We start from the raw sequence: 22,816 nt of genomic DNA, 5'->3' as shown, positions 1-22,816 counted from the left end.
ACACACACTATATGTAATATTGGGTCATTTTCCACAGTAAATAAATGACCAAGTGTCGTTTTTTTGGGCTCATTTCATTGAATGAGTATCTATTTTTGGAAGTGTGTATAAATTTGATGATTATTATAGGTCATAAATTATGGTTCACAAATTTCAAATAAATAACTATTACCTATAAATAATATTTATATAAATAAATAATAATAAATAATTCTTACCTATCTATAGATCTTTCCAAATATGAGCTGAATTATGTGTGTATTTGAATTAGTTTAAGATTTGCTTTTTTAGGAATATTTTTAAGTATATTCTCTATCAATAAAAGTAGTTCCAGGAGCTTTAGAGTAAAGCGACCATGGTTTTTACCTAGCAACTAATGGTTAACAGTATCATACTGGTAAGATGTATAGTTTCCAGATAAAGCAATACAGAATGCTCAGACTGCATAACCAAAGCAAGCTGTTTTATGTTGTATAATCAAAGCTGTAGTGCAGTGGACACTTCGCACTTTAAACTTAAACTAAACTGAACCACCAATCTCCCCTACTGTATTACAGTAACTTTTCTGTAATGTAATGCTATTTTCACAACAGTATAGATGTTTAAAATCAGCTAAATTCATATCATGCTGTAAGATTCTGCATACAGTAGTTCTTCTATAGATATGCTTTCCGGCATATACATATTCACGCATCTCCTTAGGTCCCGTCCATTGACTCCTTATTATTATTCTTTCTTTATTTATTGTATTTTTTGTCTTAGTCTAATACTTGTTGATAGTCTGTGTGCTTGTCCAGTCTGTCAGTATGTTACATGTCATACATGTAAAAACTAACTCCAAATATACATACTTGGCGAATAAAGTGATTCTGTTTCTGATTCTGGTCATGATATATTGTTTTTGTTCTGCAGAGGAAGAAAAGGATCCTGCTTTCTGGAACACATGGGCACAGCGGACGCTGAGGAATGCTCTAACACTTCAGGAACACAACAGGAACATCGCCAAAAATGTTATTCTCTTCCTTGGAGATGGTAAATATGACTGGTCACACTGTGTTCTAGTTTATTTCTTTTCATAACTTATTATGATAATACACTTTTTAAAGCCTGTAACTCTGACATTTTACATTCTAGCACTTTTGGTGTTTTATTTAAAATGGGATAGTATATGCAAACATAATAGAATAATTTATACTTGATATCGTAAGTCACATAATTAGATTTTTCATTTCAGCACTTCATAGAAAAGAAATATCAAAATATTTATCACTTTCATCCATTCGGTTTGCATCTTTTTTTTGGTGGTAAAAATGATTATTACTCTTATAACTCTGTCAGTATGTCTGATATTGGGCTAAAATGGCACCAGTACAGTAATGTGGATTTGCTTTCATCAATAAGAGCAGAAAAGTGTTTACTTTAGGCCTCAATTTAGTAACATGTGCCACTTTTTTTTATCAGTAACACTTTTCAGCCTGGTAATTTTATGCCATAGTCATTTACACTATTGCAGTATAGTACTCTAGCATTGCTGCATTAGCTATTGTCCATGTGGACCTTCCAAGACATTGACAAATGACTCACTCTCCTCTCTGTTTATCAGCTCCTCTCAGTTTATTACAGTGTCTTTTCTAAAAGCTTTCTTTGCCTCAGCTTTGCAGACCATTTGGAAGACAAGTACTCATTTCAGCTCCATCAAAAGTTGTGAAGTCCAGTCTTCAGCAAGCCGTAAAAACAACCTCAAGTGCCTTGCTTTTCCAACACCATGCGGAAGATTTCTATTGGAAAAACGCCATGCGCAGACACTGGAGATAACCCCTCAAATGTTTTTTTTTTTTTTTTTTTTTGCAGGTATGGGTGTTGCCACAGTGACGGCAGCCAGGATACTAAAGGGTCAGCTGAATGGACAGTACGGAGAGGAATTTCAGCTGGAGATGGACAAATTTCCTTATGTGTCTCTATCCAAGGTTCAGATTAACACTGCATTATTCCACTATGCCATGCATTTGTGCTCAAATTTCATGTACCATAATGTCCATTCAGGTAGTCAAAACTATGAAAAGAATCGCAGTGGTGTAGTTTAATCCTTTAGAAGTGTAGAGTAAATTTGACATGTTTGATGCACATAACAAAATAATTTCAATAAAATTGCATAGTTTTATGGAGGAATTGCAAGGCAGGAACTCACCCTGGAAGGGGCGCCATTCCTTCACAGGATGACACACACTCACACATTCACTTAAGTACTTATAATCAATGAATAATAACATTGATTTAAAGTTTAAAATTTGGAGTTTAGAGTTTGGATCCCAAATGTCTCCCTCCTCCCTATGTAGTGCACAGTGTAGGACATAAAATAACAGATTCTGCACTCAAGTATGTAATATATGTTTATGTGTATAGCTTTTAATTTAATAATCTGTGAAATGCACAATGTAGAAATTTCTGTTTGGGACATAGCTTGAGCCTCTCCATTGTTGTTTTGCAGCGTTACCGGTTCTGGCTGGTGACAGCACTAAACACATGCGTACAGGCAAAAAACACATGAAATCTGATCCGGCTGTTCACATTCATGTTGCATGCTCACAAATTGAATAGGTATCTGATCTAGAACCACATATGAAAGTGACTTAAATCTGATTTGACAAAATGTTCAAAAATGTTGAAAAGATGGGGGGCGATGTTACAGCTAAATCAGAATAATCTTTGTCTTTTTTGTCATTTGTTGAATAAAATCTGAAAAGTGTACTCAAACCTTATTGATACATAGCATAAGCATAAACAGAATGCAGATCATATGCCAAATTGATGGCTATTATATTAGTTCAGTAGCACATACTTTTAAGGGGTGTGCTGTATGCCCTGCTGATATTTTTTTCAGTGTGAGTAGTTTCTATGGCTGTGGCTTCTAAAACTACGTACGATTTATTCATGAATTTCATTTGTAACTTGACCTCTGACACCCACTGGCATTAGCCCAGAGCTCAAGCTTTCTGCCTGTCTCTAACAAGCTGGAACGGGTTTGTTTTTTTGCAGACCTATAACACTAATGCCCAGGTGTCAGACAGCGCGGGCACAGCTACAGCATATCTGTGTGGGGTAAAGGCCAATGAGGGCACAGTGGGCGTCAATGCAGCGGCTGTCAGGAGTCAGTGCAACACCACTCGGGGCAATGAGGTCACCTCCATACTCAAATGGGCCAAAGATGCAGGTACTGCTCCTCCCACACAACGGAAATATGATGAACAGGAAAGGTCTGCACTGCAGACCAAAAGTTATATCTGACTTTTCTGTTGCTTCTTTAGACGGTTCCCCTGTTATAGTGCTATGCCGCATTGAGTGTACCACTTCCTACTGATGTGAAATGATACCAGATTTCACAGAACATTTACCACCTTGATTATACTGTAACTGTATAAAAGAAGCTTCCTCAACACCTGCATAAACAAAATAGCTTCAGTACTGCCTGTCATACTTGTACTTTAAAATACTTTTAATACAAATGAGTAAATATTCTTTATTGGTTTTATAGAACATATTAAATAATAAACAAGAATAAAACCATTCCACATGGAAACATGTGAGTTATGTCAGTAACTGAAAAACAATACAATGAAGTATTCCATTAGCACTTAAAGGTACACCTGGTGGTAAAATTACAGCTTCAAAATAATTGTGATGCTTCACTGAGCTATAATCCACTTGTTAAGTGCTTGTTTCCGCTTGTTTCCGCTTGTTCCAATCACGCCTTTGGTCCCATCTCATACATTCATGTGTTTATTGTTTGAATAAAGCTGAATATCTCAATCAATTATGTTATCTTGGTTCAGGGGTTCATTAAAATGCATAAATTAAACATAAAATGAAGCAAACATGGCTATGGCAGCACTATTTGCACATTCGCAGCTCATTCTGATCTGTGTGATGTGCCGTGCGGACTGACTGAGCTCCGCCTCTGGGAGAGAGAGATGCTGTAGCTCAGATTCTGAGAGCCGATGAACCTCAGAGAGAGAGCTGTGTCTCCTGTGGCTCTGTCTCTGGGAGCCGAGGGACCATGAGAGAGACGTGTCTCCTGTTGCTCCGTCTCTGAAAGTATAAGAGCTGCAGAGAGAGACGTCTACATCGCACAGTCAGTCCCAATGTTTTAACAAGTTGTTCTATCGATTATCTAATATAACATAGCTAAGGTTTGTAAAGAAAGTAGCTAAATTTGGTGCCGGTTGTTTTTATTTTTCTTCATAATAATTCGCTAGAAGCTCTGATATGTCACTAAATCTAGAGGCACAATCACTAACTTGGCTATACCGGGCAGCGGCTTGGACCTGGATGTGACATTTCACAAGGTCGATACGTCACAACTTAACAAGTGGATAGTGACCCTCTGTCTTTGCTGCTCTGGGCCCAGCACTACAGAAACTGCACTATATGGTTACTGGAGGAGGGTAGAAAACTACCCCACCTTCATCAGTTAAATTAGTCACTGTTACACAGCTCCAGGGCCTCGGGGTCCTGTGAGGAGTTTGATGTTTTCTCACTGTGTCCAAATGGGATTCATCCAGTTTCCTTCAACAATCCAAAAACACATGTTGGTAGGTGTGACACATTTGTGAGTGTGTGAGTAACTGTGTGTGTGTTGGTGCATGCATGAAGCCCTGTGATGGACTGGGGCCATGTTCAGGGTGTGTACCTACCTGAGGTAGACACGCTGCACCCTGAACAGGATAAAGTTCACGATGAAGTTACAGAAGAAGAATGGATTTAAAAAATATCATTCCTTTCAGCTTGTGAACACAGGGTTAACATGAACATTAATATGAACATCACAATCGCACTATTATCATTTTCAATAGGAATCAAGAGAAACAAGGAGCCATATACAAGTTCAAAGAAAGCTTCTTTTTGACACTGAATTTGAAGATACTTTCAGAATGCAGAATGTACAATAGGAAGTGCTTTCCAATTTTTATTAATGGGTAAAAAGAAGAATATCAGTGTAAATGCAAACAGACAGAAGACAAATTTGTCATAGTAGAAAAGACACTATCAAGGAAGCATTGAATGCTCAGAATGTGCAAGAAGGGCACTTAGAAAATGCCCTAATAGGTCATTTAAAGGCAGAAAATAAAAATAAATGATGCATTTTATAAGAGCAAAAGCCCTTCACTGAGACTGGAGGAGAATGTAGCTACTGGAGCGGAATTCATGACGTGTCCGGACAGCTGAAAGAGCCAACAAGAATGAGCTTTTAAAAGCCTGCTGTGAGGCTGAAAGGACAGAAAGGACGGTGGGACTAATCAAAGTCACCAGCCTGACCTGAGCACAGGGCTGGCTCCATGTAGCAGCAGCAAGGTTGTAGACTACAGCGTAGAGCCAGGGTCTAATATTTTACATTTGAGATTGTTTCTCCAGTACTCTCTTAGTATTTGGCTATGCTGCATTATTAGAATAGAGGAGGAACTGTACTAAAAAGCTACAGCATAAATGTTTCACCTTTCTGGGAATCCAGTTGTGAAGAATTTTTAATGTGAACAAAGAAATGGAAATGCATGAAATAAACATAATCACAATTCAGTATTTGACAAATATGACAATTTTTATTATAATTATTATTAGAATTGAGTATATTTCTGTAAGAAAAGGAAAGGATCAGGTCGAAAAATGTCGGTTTTTTCAAAATTTGGTTTGCAGCATAAATTAAAATTGATATCCTTCGCTCAAATTAAATTTCAGGAAGTCTGGTCTAATTGTTTATTGAAATACTGTAACGTTTTCAAACATGTTAACTCTACAGTTGATCAAATATTTATTGTAGCCCTACAAATCTCAGATATAGGCAAGAAATATATTTCAATAATATGCAAATGCCCTGAAAACTACTTTCCTTGCAGACCCCATGTGCAAAATTCAAACATGATGTGAATCTGAAAAGATCCATGTGACCTATTCAGAAATGCATTCCTTCATAACAACTCTTGTGTTGTTGAGCATTCTCTACAGAACAGTAGCAAAAAAGTCACATACCACATAATAGGAAACACAGTAGGACATTTGTGGTCAAAATATATAAATATAGGGGGATTTTCAAGTTAAAATATATTTAAAAGTACAAGACATTTGTGGTAAGATATGTAATACATTTTGACAGTACTGTACTAAAATAAGTGGGGAGGAGGTGGTTTCCTACCCTCCTCCATAAGTTACACAGTGCAGTTTCTGCAGTGCTGAGCTCACAGTAGTGACAACAGGAGCTCAGATCTCACTATTACATGTCAGTGAAGCAGCATAATGATGTTGAAGCTGTAATTTTTAGGTGAATATATAATGTGGCTTTCCTTTAATGTATTTCTGGGCAGGCTTCAGAGTAGATTTTGAAAGTATGGTATAAAGATTTAATTACTTTGAGCCACAACAGCATGAGTGTAATCAGTACTGAAGATAGAAGGTTGGTTCTGTATAACATGGTGTCACTTTATCCTCATCCAAGAGGTTTTGGATAGCTCTGTCATTTCACACAACACATTTCCACTGCTTCACAGCCTCATGCTTGTGGGCTTTATATTCTTCTATTTGACACTTGGAATGGGGTGTGACTTATATGCAGCTGTCCAAAATATTTCATGCTTTTTCTAAGTAGATTGTACAATCTATCCATGCACAATGACAGGTTCGGTCAAGCTTGACTTTGTTGAAATAGGTACATAAGAATAAAATAATGAATAGTCCATGGACAGGTCCGTTATGTGCAGTGTATAAGAAGCTTTCATATCAAGCATCTGAATGTTTTTAATCAATAAATCCATTGAAGTGTTCATCAACACCTACCAACCCCTGCAAATGATTTTAATGAGAGGCTTTTTTAAGGAGGAGGTCACACAAATTGATTTCATTTCAGCTGAAGTCTCTAGTTACACACAAGTCCAATATATGAAAACATAACATGATGCCATTGGGAAACAATGTGAAATCAGATGGTGTTGTATAGGCTTTGGCTGAATTACTATAAACTCTAAACTGCAGCCAACCTTGGTCACTAAGAGGATTTCCCTCTATATACCCTCATGAACTCTGAGAGGAGTTCTTGTATCAAGGTATACTCCAAGAGTCAATATCCTGTCCTGCAGGGTCTCAGTGTGAAGGTGTGCCGAACCTAGAAAATGGTTTGTTATATGTTGCTTTATTTTTTATACATTCAACAAAATATTCTCACAAATATATGAATACATGAAAGACAAAATTAATAATGATAATGGAAAGAAGAAGACAAAGAATAGCTGTATAGAAAAGCATTTCAGTACCATCAATATCTATTATACATGTCGAGTTACTGCAGGAAATTGGGGCAAACTCCTGATTAACACTCTAACAACAATTAGAAAAAGGCACACTTTAAGTTATTGCCTGAAAGAAAACAGAAGACACGATTGTCATTTGCATATATTTGATCATCAGGGAAGTCTGTGGGCATCGTCACGACAACGCGGGTGAACCACGCCACTCCGAGTGCAGCATATGCCCACTGCGTGGACCGAGATTGGTACTCAGATGGAGAGATGCCAATTGAGGCACTGCAGGACGGATGCAAGGACATAGCTCGGCAACTCATGGAGAACATTCCTGATATTAACGTAAGTCTTCTTGTATCTTCATTTCAGTAAATTACACCTTATTCAGAAAGGACTTAACATTAGGTTGAACTTTGAAGAGGCTGGACAGAATTTTCAATAGAGTACTGTATTAATCAAATACAAAACTGTATTCCATTACACTTCTAGCTGCTACCTGTGACTACTATTTGTCTAAAACCTGATGTTTATTTGATAGCATATCACATCTCAGCAGAACCTCATTATACATCCCATTACTGTGTATTGGTTAATATTTAGAAATACATTGTCTGTTCTATGTGTCTTGGCTGTGTATTTATGGTTAATCCTTGAAAGTATTGCACTTTCTTGTCTTGTGTGGCACCATGGACCCAGGGGGAGCTGTGTCTCATTAAACCGTGTACTTGTAAATAGAGGGAATAACAATAAAACCTCTTGAATTTGAACTTAAAACAGCCTAAAATATACAAGTGTCTAATAAATACACAATAACTATTTGGCTAAAAATGTGTAGTATCCATTGTGTAGCATATAGTTACACATTAGTAACACATTAGTGATGAAATAACAGTGCAGTTAATAACAGTTAGGTATTACTACTGACTTATATGCAACAGACCATAGGTCAGTTTTTTGTTTGGGTAACCACACCACACTGCAGCAATAAAAGAGCTGGGGCAAGACTCCTAACATTATATTCACTTTGTTATATTTCATGACTAGAAATATATGCTGTTCTGGAGCATCAGCTAAATATAAAAGGAGTAACTCTGTATAGTACCAAACTGTTATTACCAAAATGAATTATTGGAGAAAGATTTATAGTATGGTTATAAATTACAAAGGCTATGCAGTATAAACTCTGCAAATTTTGCAAGTCTGCCCTTTTATAGCCTCTGACAACACAGTATAGAATATGCAGGGCACTCTACAGTACTCTTCTACAATGCACCAGAAGAGCTAGTGTACAAATGATCTGACACGGTATACCCATAATGCACTGTGACATAGGCAACGAAGTGTGACAATTGCTGCAGAGTGATGACTGAACCTGTACAGTATTAGCATACAAAATTTTTGTGCCCTGTAATGAATTTCAATGGCTCCATGCCCTTACCGTATCTTTTACAAGGACTACAGAAACCATCAACCAATTGCTGACATTTAAAGACAAGTAAATTTTCTCCTCCATACATGTTGGATTGTCCAGTGGTGTTGGGCTAGCAACAGTTTGAAATTAAGTGTTGACTGGATAAGTATAGTGTTTAATTTTTAGAGACCATTTTCTTATCTATAAAGGAGTGCCTTGTAGTGCTCCTGATATTCCAATATATGTTATTTACTCCAAAATACAGTATTTTGCTCTTCATTCAGTGCTTTCATGTTGAGTTGATATTTGATCAATTCTTTGCTCTAGAGATTTGTGCACTAGTTTTTGTTGTTTTTTCTGTGTGGACAGGTAATTATGGGTGGTGGGCGCAAGTACATGGTGCCAAAGAACATGTCAGACGTGGAATACCCTGGAGACAAGAAACATAACGGAACACGCAAGGATGGCAGGAATCTGATCCAGGAGTGGACTGAGAGAATGAAGGATAAGGTAAGAAATAGAGAGAGTAAACAACAAACAATAGGGTCATTCAGAGCCCCTTTTTAATGTCCTTTTTTCATTTACAAACCCATTTTTCAAAATGTTTCAGACAATAATCAACACTGCCTCTTAACGCATATTTGTTTTGTTAGTTTCATTTTGTTGGTTTCTCAAATCATATTCATTGTTGACTGCCTGTCTGATTTCAGTCTGATGACCTGTGAAGTATCCTGAGCATTTCAGGATTATTAGAAGTTCAATTGCTAAAATATTATAATATTAATACACATTCATTCATTCATTCATTGTCTGTAACTGCTTACCCAGTTCAGGGTTGCGGTGGGTCCGGAGCCTACCCAGAATCTCTGGATGCAAGGCAGGAATACACCCTGGTGGGGCGCCAGTCCTTAACAGGGCGACACACACTCACCACTGTGGACAATTTTGAGTTGCCAATCTACCTACCAACATGTGTTTTTGGACCGTGGGAGGAAACCGGAGCACCCGGAGGAAACCCACGCGGACACAGAGACAACACACCAAACTCCTCACAGGTCCCTGCAGCTGTGTGACTGCGACACTACCTGCTGCACCACCGGGGCTCCCTAATCACGAAATATTACTAATTAATTAACTAAAATAACTACTACTATAACCTTGAAATATTATGGCTTTAAATTATTACTACCATCCCTTAGAAGAGATGAACTCATCTGCCATTAAATGTCCACAGTGACATTTTTGATCTTACTGACATTAAGGCTAAGCTCTAGAGGGTCCACATTTGGAGTGCTGTTGTTTGCACGGTGGGATTATTTTTTAGTAACTGTCACTGCCATGCAGTGTTTGCTTGAACTTTTGTGTTTATAACTTGCTTTTATAACATAACCACAAGATGTGTTGGTAATATAAATGGTTGCTTTTTTGGCTTATGCTGGGTTGTTGTTGCTCTAGTTCATTTCAGTTCCTCTAGTCCAGTTGCTAGTCAAATAAAAAAAAAAAATGAATGGAAAAAAAACCATGGCTTTTAAAGTGATGTCACTACGTATATGGCATATGTGCTGCTAAAAATTTCAGCTCCCCCTACATAAAACACCTTCTCTCATCCCTGCTAGAGCTTGCCAGTTTTAATGTATATCAAATTCAGCACAAGTCTTTGTGAAGAAATGGCATGAAAGTGATTTCTAAAAGTAATTTGCTTTTTCTGTGATCAACAGAAGGGCTACTATGTTTGGAACAAGAAAGAGCTCCTTTCTTTAAACCCAAATAATGCTGACTATCTTCTGGGTGAGTTTATGTTTTCCATTTACCTTTGTGTAGGTTTGCACATTATTATGAATATTTGATAATTAGTTGGTATAATGTAGTGACAGGATTCAATCCCTCACTCAGGTTTATTCTAAACCAATAAAGGTTCTTAAGGCAAGAGTCTTAGTCCTTCATTATTACAGTTCTCTGATATAAATGTGATTATACGTTGCTTTGGAAAAATGTGTTCATCAAATGCCATAAATATAAATGTAGTTGTTATAAATGTGGTGGGAAAAGAGCCTGAGCTGGTGCGCGAGGTTGAGAGGTACCAGCTAGATATAGTTGGGCTCACCTCGACACATAGTATGGGCTCGGGAACCAATCTCCTTGAGAGAGGCTGGATGCTCTTTCACTCTGGAGTTGCCCAGGGTGAGAGGCGTAAGGCAGGTGTGGGCTTACTCATAGCCCCCCAGCTTAGCGCCTGTACGTTGGGGTTTACCCCAGTAGACGAGAGGGTAATTTCCCTGCGCCTTCGGGTTGGGGAAAGGGCTCTGACTGTTGTTTGTGCTTATGCACCGAACAGCAGTTCAGAGTACCCTGCCTTCTTGGGGACCCTAGAGGGAGTGCTGGAGAACACTCATTCTGGGGACTCCATTGTTCTGCTGGGGGACTTTAACGCTCACGTGGGTAATGACAGTGAGACCTGGAGGGGCGTGATTGGGAGGAACGGCCCCGCTGATCTGAACCCGAGTGGTGTTCAGTTATTGGATTTCTGTGCCCGTCACAGTTTGTCCATTACGAACACCATGTTCGAGCATAAGGGTGTCCACAAGTACACCTGGCATCAGGATACCCTAGGCCGCATTTCGATGATCGACTTTATAGTCATATCATCTGACCTGCGGCCATATGTTCTGGACACTCGGGTGAAGAGAGGCGCTGAGCTGTCAACTGATCACCACCTTGTGGTGAGTTGGATCAGATGGCGGGGGAGGATGCCGGACAGACCTGGCAGGCCCAAACGTGTGCTGAGGGTTTGCTGGGAACGTTTGGCAGAGGAACCTGTCAGAAAGATCTTCAACTCCCACATCCGGCAGAGCTTCGACTGCATCCCGGGGGAGGCTGGTGACATTGAGTCTGAGTGGGCCATGAGTGGGCCATGAGTGGGGGGGGGGGGGGGTGGGGGGCTCGTCTATCACTGGGGCTGAAGTGGCCAAGGTGGTAGGGAAACTCCTTGGCGGTAGGGCCCCGGGGGTGGATGAGGTTCACCCTGGGTTCCTAAAGGCTCTGGATGTTGTGGGGCTGTCCTGGTTGACACGTCTTTGCAACATCGCGTGGACATCGGGGGCAGTGCCTCTGGACTGGCAGACTGGGGTGGTGGTTCCCCTTTTTAAAAAGGACGATCGGAGGGTGTGTTCCAACTATAGGGGGATCACACTCCTCAGCCTCCCTGGTAAGGTCTATGCGGGGGTACTGGAGAAGAGAGTCCGACTGATAGTTGAACCTCGGATTCAGGAGGAACAATGCGGATTCCGCCCCGGTCGTGGAACACAGGACCAGCTCTTTACCCTCGCTAGGATCCTGGAGGGTGCATGGGAGTTTGCTCAACCAGTCTACATGTGTTTTGTGGATCTGGAGAGGGCATTCGACCGTGTCCCTCGGGGTATTCTGTGGGGGGTGCTCAGGGAGTATGGGGTACTGGGCTCTTTGTTACGAGCTATCCAGTCCCTGTACAAACAGAGCAGGAGTCTGGTTCGTTTGGCTGGCAGTAAGTCCGACTGGTTTCCAGTCGGAGTTGGACTCCGTCAGGGCTGCCCGTTGTCACCGGTTCTGTTCACAATTTTTATGGACAGAATTTCTCGGCGTAGCCAAGTGGCGGAGGGTGTCCGGTTTGGTGGTCTCAGGATTCCATATCTGCTTTTTGCAGATAATGTGGTCTTGTTGGCTTCATCGAGCCGGGACCTCCAGCTCTTGCTGGACCAGTTTGCAGCCGAGTGTGAAGCGGTAGGGATGAGGATCAGCACCTCTAAGTCCGAGTCCATGGTACTCGGTCGGAAAAGGGTGGAGTGCTCTCTCCAGGTTGGAAGTGAGATCCTGGGAGGAGTTTAAATACCTCGGGGTCTTGTTCACGAGTGACGGAAAGATGGAGCGTGAGATTGACAGGCGGATCGGTGCAGCGTCAGCAGCAATGCGGGCTATGTACCGTGTACCGGTCCGTTGTGGTGAAGAGAGAGCTGAGCACGAGATCGCGGGTACAAGCGGCTGAAATGAGTTTTCTCCGCAGGGTGTCTGGACTCTCCCTTAGAGACAGGGTTAGGAGCTCGGACATCCGGGAGAGACTCGGAGTGGAGCCGCTGCTCCTCCACGTCGAGAGGAGCCAGTTGAGGTGGTTCGGGCATCTGGTTCGGATGCCTCCTGGACGCCTTCCTGGAGAGGTGTTCCGGGCATGTCCAACGGGGAGGAGGCCCCGGGGCAGACCAAGAACACGCTGGAGAGACTACATGTCTCGACTGGCCTGGGAACGCCTCGGTATACCCCCGGAGGAGCTGGAGTCGGTGGCTGGGGAGAGGGAGGTCTGGGTTTCTTTGCTCTGACTGCTTCCCCCGCGACCCGGACCCGTATAAGCGGTGGATAATGGATGGATGGCTAAATGTGGTTGCCACCTTATAAGCTGAAAATATATATATTTTGGAGCTTTACTCTCCCCTGTTCAGTCCTTGCCACAGGCTACAATACATTCTCCTCCCATAGCCCTTTTCCCAATTTGTTCACAGCTATAACCAAAGAAGAGTCTCTTCAGTGTGAACCATGATAATGTCTGTGGGCATGTCAAGCTAAAGAAACTCCTGAAAGAGCACAGAGCCTCAAGCTTGTTCAAGAATCAGAGTTCTTTTGGTGTAAAAAGGCTAAGGCAATTCCAGGGACTTGAACTCTTGACCTCCTTAGTCTGGAGCTACAAAGTTGCTCACATTATTTCCCAAGAATGGAATAAAAGGTTGAATTACAGCAGTGTGACCTGTGATTACACCATTTCTCATGTTCACACTGAGAATTTTATCTGTGCTTAGACAAACAACATTTACTTCACACACACCCATCAAACAGTGTGGTCATCAGCATACACAAGGTCATTTCTTTGAATCCCAGTGACACCTCAGGATTTACTAACTTAGATGCAGATAAAATCTGAGATAGATGAAAATCTAAGATATGAAAATGCTGAATTTTAAATTACATTGAAATTTAGTGTGTAATTTAGGAGGCTCCTAATGAATAATAATCATTGAATATTTATGGTGAGCGTCCTGACCAATCACAGGTTCTTTCTGAGTTTGAAGGAACCAAGCCATTCACCGTATCCAACAAATGTAAATAATTCTGTTTTTTATTTTTAAAACCCCAGTTCCTAAATTTGTCGAGGGTTCACTAATAAGTAATTGCAGTATTTATTTGCAATAAGTTATATTTGCACTGAGGCTTTTCTTTTGTTGTTTTGTTTGCCTCAGGTCTGTTTGAGCCTGGTGATTTGACCTATGAGCTGGAGAGAGACACAAGCACTGACCCATCCTTAACAGATATGGTGGACGTAGCCCTTAAAATCCTCAGAAAAAACCCTGAGGGTTTCTTCTTGCTAGTGGAAGGTGAGGGAACAACATACTCACAACACATTTCGTTATCCCAGTATAAGACACCATTACCATTAAAAAGTCTAATAAGGTCTGTTATTGATTGCACCAGAAGAAAGAGACTGGACAATAATGGGAATCATTGTATAGTTGCAAGGTGGAAGGTGAAAGCCTCTGTGTTTGCTTCACATTTGAGAATAAAGCATTGGGATGTTGCCCAAAGCTTTTTAAGACCTGAAGACAAATCCAATGGACTGTCCTTCCATATGGCAGAGAAGGGTGGGATAGAAATACAAATGTTTTAGAGTGATTAGTCATAGTCCTGTCCAATAGAGATGGCATGAGAAGACCTGAAATAAGCAGGTAATGTGCCCAGGCCATATGAAATCAAGCAGTTCAGCCAAAAACAGTGCTCTAAAATCTTCCACCCAGATGTGAAAAACTGATATGCAATTCCAGGAAGCATATGGTTGCAGTAACTGCTGCTAGAGGTGCATTCAGCCATTACTTTGAAGGGGCAAATTCTTTTCCCATGGGTGGCAAAAATATTAGATTGCCTCTCACTTAGAAAAATGATCATTTCAAATGTGTTTACTCAGGTACTCCTGGTCTAACATTATATTTCGCCCAAAGAACTAAAACTATTTAGAAATCAGAGAGGGGCAAATACGTTTTCACAACACTATAAATGAGCAAGTTTCCTTTGTCAGTATTTTAAAACTTAGTTTGCTGTTTAGATCTTTTCACTTGCCTTAGGAAAACTACTAAACTGCAGATGTACAATTGATTAAAACCCTGCCCTAATGCCAAAGTCCATAGATTGTATTCCCTTGTTGTGTTATCTAGGCTCAAACCTTTGAGGTTTTTAAGAGATATTTCCCAGATGTAAACCATTCAGAGAATTTTGGTCTGAAATGGCTAATTTGTGAGATTATCACTGAATCTGATATTCATTCCAGCTGTGTTAAATGGAACCAGAGGTTACGATGTCTCCAAGTCTACTATATACATTACATTATGAATAAAAAGTGAATGTTATGGTAAATCAGGAGCACACCTGTAAATGTCTTACATTGCATTCAGTCTACTCCTCTGCCAGTTCAGGGCAAAATATAATCTCATATCTTTCAAAAAACATTATCTCAGGCATCAGACAGTATTCATAACATTTTCACATGAGAAACTTTGCACATTTTTTTAATTATTAACACTGCTCTGAACAATAACAGTGGACGTCTCAGTTTAGGAAAAAAGGAAACTAGGAAATTATTGTTCAACACCACAATGACTTTTCATATCAAAGAAGACATTTGAACAGCAAAGAGGACTTAAAGTGAGGACTTAATGTATCAAAAATAAGCGAGAATTACAATAAGCAGTGTCCAGACATTTGCTTTAGGGTGATATCTTTACTGATGCTGATGATTAATGCACAGTTTATATTATCTCCTTAGACAACATTGACTAATAGAAAGGGATCTTGGGTCTCCTCCATCCCTTGTTTAATGCCATCAAATATTTTCCAAAATGTCACAACATCTTGTCAAAGCTGTCAGAGAAGAGAAGAAGCTGTTACGTCAGTGTTATAATTCACTATAATATCCATTCATAAGGACATTGTACCATCTGGGAGAAGTTGTGTGGCAGTAGTAGTGGATAAGGCTCATCATACAGAAAGAGTTGGGTATTGAGACAAGGCCATTCTGCCAGTATGTGCCATTTATTGCCCTAATAAAGGAATAGGGAACAAGGCAGTATTTGGGCTTGGCGTATGATGATAATGAGTGGCAGATCCTCATCCACCGCCAAACGAGTCTCCCAAACGGTAGACACTGCCCTGCCTCGTCACTCATCACATATCAGGCATACAGAACAACACCCCCAAACACACAAAACAACACCCCCCACCCCCAAAACACACACAGATGACACAAAACTCCAAAACAATGAACATGGGGTGTGACAGGAGTGAGAACCCTGCCCTACCCAGATTTCAGCACTGATACATATGGATTAATATATATATATATATATATTATATATATATATTATATATATATAAAATATAATATAGTGCATTATAACAACTGCAATTATAAAATGTTATGTATTTAGCTATATCTATTTAGCGGTAATTATACAGACTTACAGCAGCAGTCATTATAAGGTATGTATGCCATATAGTGCAATATAAATGCAGTTAAAGTGCACTATGAATACAGGTATCATAGGAAGTGTTAGCGAAATATAAGATGAGCTAGTGTCCACATATAGAGTATAAGTAAAATCTCAGTGTGTGAGTGCTGTACTCTGGCCGCTTGTCTGCAGGTGGACGAATTGATCATGGGCACCATGAAGGTAAGGCCAAGCAGGCTCTGCATGAGGCGGTGGAGATGGACCGAGCCATTACCCGAGCTGGTCTGTTGACCAGCCAACACGAAACACTGACAGTCGTCACCGCTGACCATTCACATGTCTTCAACTTTGGAGGCTATACACTGCGAGGAAACTCCATCTTTGGTGAGTGATAGGCTTTAATCAAATTTACAGATTAGCTTTACAACCATGAACAGGATGAAGTGGTTAAAGAGTGTTCCAGACCACATAAGCATAAGCATTTGAAGTTGATTTATTTGTGAATTGTGTGATGATGTAAAGGAAAAGTAGGTAGTATTTTTACCTTAAAGTTACAGCGTCAAATTCATGGTGATACTCCACTGACTTGTAAATAGGGAGAATACAGCTTTTGTTGTTTCTACTTTGGGCTCAGCACTGCAGAAACTGCACTATGTAACTTTTGGAGGAGGGTAGGAAACCATGCACCCTCCTTGATTTCAGGACAGTACTGTAAAAGTGAATTACTCTCTGTAACTGCAGGGGGCAGCCCAGGAGCAAATCTCCCAAATTGTATAGTGTTCTTTTAAGCATGCATCATTTTTTTTTAACAAGATATAATTTTAAATTGTTGTTTAATGTTTGAACGGTGATTGTATATTTGCAGGTTTGGCTCCCATGGTGAGTGATGTCGACCAGAAACCTTTTACATCCATTTTGTATGGAAATGGCCCAGGGTTCAAGCTCATTAATGGCTCGAGGGTAAACGTGTCCATGGTGGATTATGGTAAGTTATTAATTAAAAATTAAAAAATAATAAATAAAATCTTCTTATACATTTGACCAATCCTACCATAATACCATGATTTCCCAGGGCTCTAGCTGCATTGGCCTTTTGTATTGTGTCTCAGACTACCATTTCAAGCCAGTAAATCCAAGACATGGAAGATTCCTTACACTGCAGTTATTGCTGCTCTGATGAAAGAAATATAATAAGTATTTCCCAAACAATGTGATTTCTACTTGTACCCAAACTATAGCAGTGTATCCTACAACAGACAATAAAAGTAAGGACCTTATTTTATATACAGTTCTAAAACTGACCATACAGGAGCACTTTGCATTTCTACAACTACAGACTGTAGTCCATCTGTTTCTCTGCATACTTTCTTATCCCCATTTCACCCTGCTCTTCAGTTGTCAGGACCATCATATAGCAGATATGACCTGGGTGGTGGATCGTTCCTGGTGGTGGTGTGTTCAGATACTGTCTATGACTTTACATCTACGGGGTGGATCAGAGTGGGGAGTGAGTGGGCAAGAAAAACTCAAGCAACATTGCTGTGTCTGATCCACTTGTACCAGGTCAACACACACTAACACACCACCACCACAACCATGTCAGTGTCACTGCAGCGCTGACATTGATCAATCACCCAAATGCTGTATAGAGTTCTTGTGTGGGTCCTGACCATTGAAGAGCAGGTTGAAATGGGGATAAGAAAGTATGCAGAGCAACAGGTGGACTACAGTCTTTAATTGTTTAACTACAAAGTGCTCCTGTATGGTCAGTGGGGATGATAAAACAATGAGTGTACAAGGTAGGTGTTCCTAATCTAGTGATCATTCAGTGGATATGCATATGCACTACAGGAGGCTGTTTTCAACGGGGAAAAAGACAGGTTTAAAAATGGATTAGAGTTGAAACTTTTGCTAATTGCTTGCATTGCAGTTTGCGTGCAGATTGGATTTTCACTGAGGTGTTTTTTTTTGTATCTTTCTGCTCACGGTCTCTTTATGATCCATAACAGAGCTGTTGAAATTGCCTGTCTGCTCTGTGACGTATGGTAAATGTCAGACTCCGCAGCAGATGATGGATACAGAAAGAAACAAAGACGCTCTCTTTCATTGAGCCTGACAGCACATAAGGGCAAAGCACGGAATATATTTCTTTTTCTCTCTCCGTCTTCGTTATTGCTGCAGCAAAGAGCTATTGTCTGGCATAATGTTTTCCTTTTTTTTTTGACTGATATAAGCAAACCCTAACCCTTAGATGTCAAAGTATTCAGAGATTACATATGCATGGTGTTATTTTATATGAATAATTTCTCACTCATGTCTTATTAAAACCCAGAGAAATGGACCTTAACTTTTGAAAGTTCATATTAAACCTGTCATTATAGAATGTAAATGTAATATATATATATATATATATATATATATATATATACTTCAGAAGTGGAAGTAAATGTTAAAGTTGCAATTTTCTTCCTCTATCTGTGTCACCCAAGAGCAAAACGACTACCAGGCCCAAGCAGCTGTTCCTTTACGGATGGAGACGCATGGAGGGGAAGATGTTGCTGTTTTTGCCAAAGGTCCGATGGCCCACTTGCTGCATGGTGTCTTCGAGCAAAACTACATACCCCACGTCATGGCCTATGCAGCCTGCATCGGTCAAAATAAAGACCACTGCCGTTCTGGAAACAGCGCCACATCTGTCAGCGTTGCTCCACCCAGTCTGGCTCTGCTAATCACAGCAACCTGGCTACTCTGCTGACCCCTCTAATGGTCAAATGTCCTCCTCTTACTTATTTAGGGGTAGAGATGGTCTGGTCTGAGCTGCTCCTGATGGAGTTTATGAAAACATTTTAAGAAAAAAAATCTCTAGTTCTGGAAGCCACAGTCCAGCAAAGATTGGTGGTATCTCTAAATACACATTTAAAAATATGTGTCAAACTGACATGATTTTAAGACATATCTATTTAACTGTCCTTCATGTTTTTGGGGTTAAAGGTTGCTGCTAACTGTGACAACATCATGGAGCAGTCAAATATAGAAACCTTGTCTGAGTATTGTAACACTAGCTAAGCTAACCAATGGAAGAAATAATGGTTTGCTAGCAACAGCCATTAAATAATTAAAAGCTGTTTAATGCTAAGTTGCTAACTAATAGCTCTAGCTAATGTTTAGCTAGTAGAAAACAAAAACCTCACCTCTCTAGCATGAGGGTGCTTGCTAATGTTACCATATGACTTTTATAGATGCATCACACCTAATGCTACAGGCTTGTAGCTCACTCACACACATACACACTCAGTAACTCGCTGTTAGGAATTGCACCACTATGGGTACTATTTATCACACACTCAATTACATTTAAGAACTGCTTCACAAGGGGGTGCTATTGTGCTTTGTGTAAGTGACCCTTGGCGTTTTTTTTAAAATACATTTCTTGGTTTTAAAAACATTTTCCTTGTGGTCAAAGTTTCCATATTTTGATTCATTTTAATGCTGTTCTCAAACTACAAGGTTATAGTCACCAAACTTTGCTGAACTGAGAATATCCAGAACTAGATGTGAGTTCCCTTGTGGTGAAACATTGACAAATGGTTTTTGTTTAGACTTTGGGACCAAAAGCTGGGGCATTTTTAAGTACAACATCTGTGAGATTCAGACTGATTTAGGAACTTAAAGGGAAATAAAGAATGATACCATGAACAATGTAAATTCATTTAAAAAACTTACAAAAACTTACAAAAACAAAAATTATCCCAATACTAAATTATCACATTTTCAGCTTGAACAAAAAAAAATATATAAATGTAAAACTTATTACAGATAAGGTTTGGATGATGTGCAAAATGTAAATAAAATGCAATGATGTTCATAGAATGTAAACCCTATAATAATTTTAAATATAATAGACAGTATTCGAAATCTTCAAGTTTGAAATGGTTAGAAATGTATTTGCCCATTTTGAAACTGATGCCAGAAATACATTAAAAAAAATGTGGGACAGTGCAACATAAGACAAAATATAAAAGGTAAATTCTGTAAACGGTAATGTTACACAAAAAACATTTCAGGTTTATTTGCAACAGGTAATGACATTACTTAACATTTAAAATATTGTCTGTTTTGAATTACATAGGGTTTATATTTTTTGTGCATCATGACATTTTGTTATTTATTAACATTTGTGCATCATATCTTCTGAGGATGCACAGCTGAAGGCTAGTGATTGTATTGTGATTCTGAAAAGATGTTATAAACATTGTATGACCAAATACGTGGACACTTGTTTATTCAACATTTGTTCTGAAATCAAGGGTATAGATCATTGAGCACAGTCACCATAAGCTGCAGCTGCTCCTGAATGTCCTGTTTCATTTGATGCTGTTCCTGTGGAGGTAATAAAAGTTATCACTCAACATTAGTGCGCCTTATACTACCTGAACAAACCCACTTTAAGGGGTGTCTATGAATGTTTGGAAATACTTTATAGGGTATTATATCCCTTTTGAACCCTTGATTACAACACTTTACAATTTTTAATTGGAAGTCAAATGAAGTCTACCTCAACCAGATTTTTAATTACATTATCTGTTCTTTGTCTGGGATCTGGGGTCAACCTAAAGACATATTTTTTTATATAACACCTATGTATTGTTCCTGAACTTGGCTGAAAAAATACCAGATGAAGTAGGATCTATTTTTCTAAGAAGGAAATGGATAACAAATACTTCCCTGCCAATAAAGCCAGTCATGATGTTTTTCCTAACTCCTGTGTTGATTCATCTTTACAGCCTGGGGAATGTTTTTGATTAAACTTGTCTTAAATGTGTTAATAATTTCCTGTACATGATGATCTCTGCTGCAGGCAAGTCTTTTTCCTGTAAATCGAAATAAACTCTGTGGGAATTATCATGAAACATTAGTGGTTTTGTTAACAAAGAGTGAGATTTTAGTCATGGGTTTGATTTATTGGTTCTAAATTGTTTAGTACATTGCTCTGTGGGATAGATAAATCATGCAAATTTTCAGTTGAAGTGACTTGAAAGAGTGCGCCTTGCCAGTGACACACATTTCTTAATGAAACAAATGAGGGCTGAAGTAGACAGTCATCCAGTCCCTTTTCCTTTAATCAAGGACGAAGCTTTGATCCAGCTTCAAAAGGATAAAATGAGCTGAGTGCACATAGTTAAAAGGCAGCAGAATTTTACTAATCAGAATGAGAAAGTATGAAGTAAAATATTGGGTGTACACCACTGTTTTTTTCCTGGCATACACTCACTGGTGCAGTTAGAGTGGAATGTGTAAAGTCATGGGCTTTTGCTTTGGGACAATTAGCACCCATTTTGGCAGGGAATTAAAGTAATTAGAAAAGCCATGAAAAAGTTAGGACAGAGGATACACAAGTTTAATTTAAAATTATACAAATATATCACCAGAATGGAATGGCCCATATACATTTTTGGTTAAATACACTACAAAGTGGACAAAAGTTTTAGAAACGTGTGGTTCAGCGAGTCTGTACAGTCCATACAGTGAACGCTCACTGAATTAGGAACACCTCCTTTGTATATACATTCATTATCCAGTTTATCAGCTACTCTGACCAACTCCAGCAGCACTGCTGTGTCTGATCCACTCGTACCAGCGCAACACAGTAAAACACCACCACCAAGTCAGTGTCACTGCAGCGCCGAGAATTATCCACCAGCCAAATCATAGCTGCTCTGTGGAGGTCCTGACCATTGAAGAGTAGGGTAAAATGGGATTAAAAATAGTAAAGTATGCAGAGGAACGGGTGAACTACAGTCTGTAATTAAAACTACAAATTGCTCCTGTGTGGCCAGTGATACTGTCACGCCTCAGCACATGGCTCTGTTTGTTGCCCTAGTCCTGCCTTTGTTTCACCTCCTCGTCTGTGTCTCATTTGTTACCCTGCCCCCTCGTTATCTGTCTCAGGGGCATCTCGTCTGTGTTTTGTATTTAAGTCCCCTTTCACTTCCCCGGGTCGGACATTTAACCTTTGTTTTGTTCTCTCTGGTCTGTCTGTCTTGTCTATTTCTCCTGCCGTCCAAGTCAGTCTTTGTATCTCTTTTGTCTCTTTGTCTGTTTATGTCTATGTTCAAGTTTAGTCTGTTTAGTTCTAGCGGTTCAGGTGTCTATTTAGCTCTATGTCTAAGGTCAGTCTGTTTCTCTCTCTATATGTTTAGCTCTCTCTACCTAGGTTTCTCAGTCCAGTTCCCTTTCTCTGTCCAAGTCATTGTTTCCAAGATTCTCTGTCTCAGTCCTTCTTTGTTTAAGTATTCTCTCTAGTTATCTTAGTCTGTTTTGGTATTGTTATCTTGTATTGTAATCCTTTTGCGAGGTGTGCTCGTATATCCATGTGTGAAATGGATATAGAGTTTAGATACAAGGTTCCTAATCCAGTGATCATTACAGTGAAATAACACTAGGCCGGTCTCCAAGGTAAAGTACACACAGGAACCTATTTAGTTCTAAGGAATATGAGTTTGAAAAAAGGTCAGATAAAAATTAACATAAACCATACCCACTTTATGCAAACATGAACAGATAAATTGATAGATTGTGTTCACTGATCCCCTGAGGGAGATTTCTGC

General features: G+C 39.5%; 1 protein-coding gene across 1 annotated transcript in view; it reads left to right on the top strand.

Moving 5' to 3' along the window:
• The window catches only part of alpl (alkaline phosphatase, biomineralization associated), a 36,620-nt gene extending 15,525 nt beyond the window's left edge, over nucleotides 1–21,095 (top strand). The window contains exons 4-13 of the mRNA XM_066671001.1: nucleotides 913–1,032; nucleotides 1,852–1,967; nucleotides 3,037–3,211; nucleotides 7,450–7,625; nucleotides 9,064–9,204; nucleotides 10,413–10,482; nucleotides 13,953–14,087; nucleotides 16,401–16,592; nucleotides 17,074–17,193; nucleotides 18,698–21,095. Coding sequence (XP_066527098.1) covers nucleotides 913–1,032; nucleotides 1,852–1,967; nucleotides 3,037–3,211; nucleotides 7,450–7,625; nucleotides 9,064–9,204; nucleotides 10,413–10,482; nucleotides 13,953–14,087; nucleotides 16,401–16,592; nucleotides 17,074–17,193; nucleotides 18,698–18,963 — 1,511 coding nt within the window. The 3' untranslated portion in view covers nucleotides 18,964–21,095. The remainder of the gene's footprint in view (nucleotides 1–912; nucleotides 1,033–1,851; nucleotides 1,968–3,036; nucleotides 3,212–7,449; nucleotides 7,626–9,063; nucleotides 9,205–10,412; nucleotides 10,483–13,952; nucleotides 14,088–16,400; nucleotides 16,593–17,073; nucleotides 17,194–18,697) is intronic.
• Nucleotides 21,096–22,816: the final 1,721 nt, after the last annotated feature.

This window comes from Hoplias malabaricus, chromosome 5 (assembly GCF_029633855.1).
Source record: "Hoplias malabaricus isolate fHopMal1 chromosome 5, fHopMal1.hap1, whole genome shotgun sequence".
NCBI classification, from domain to species: domain Eukaryota; kingdom Metazoa; phylum Chordata; class Actinopteri; order Characiformes; family Erythrinidae; genus Hoplias; species Hoplias malabaricus.
Note: the sequence above shows the minus strand (reverse complement) of the source record. Positions and strands in the feature narration are given on the sequence as shown.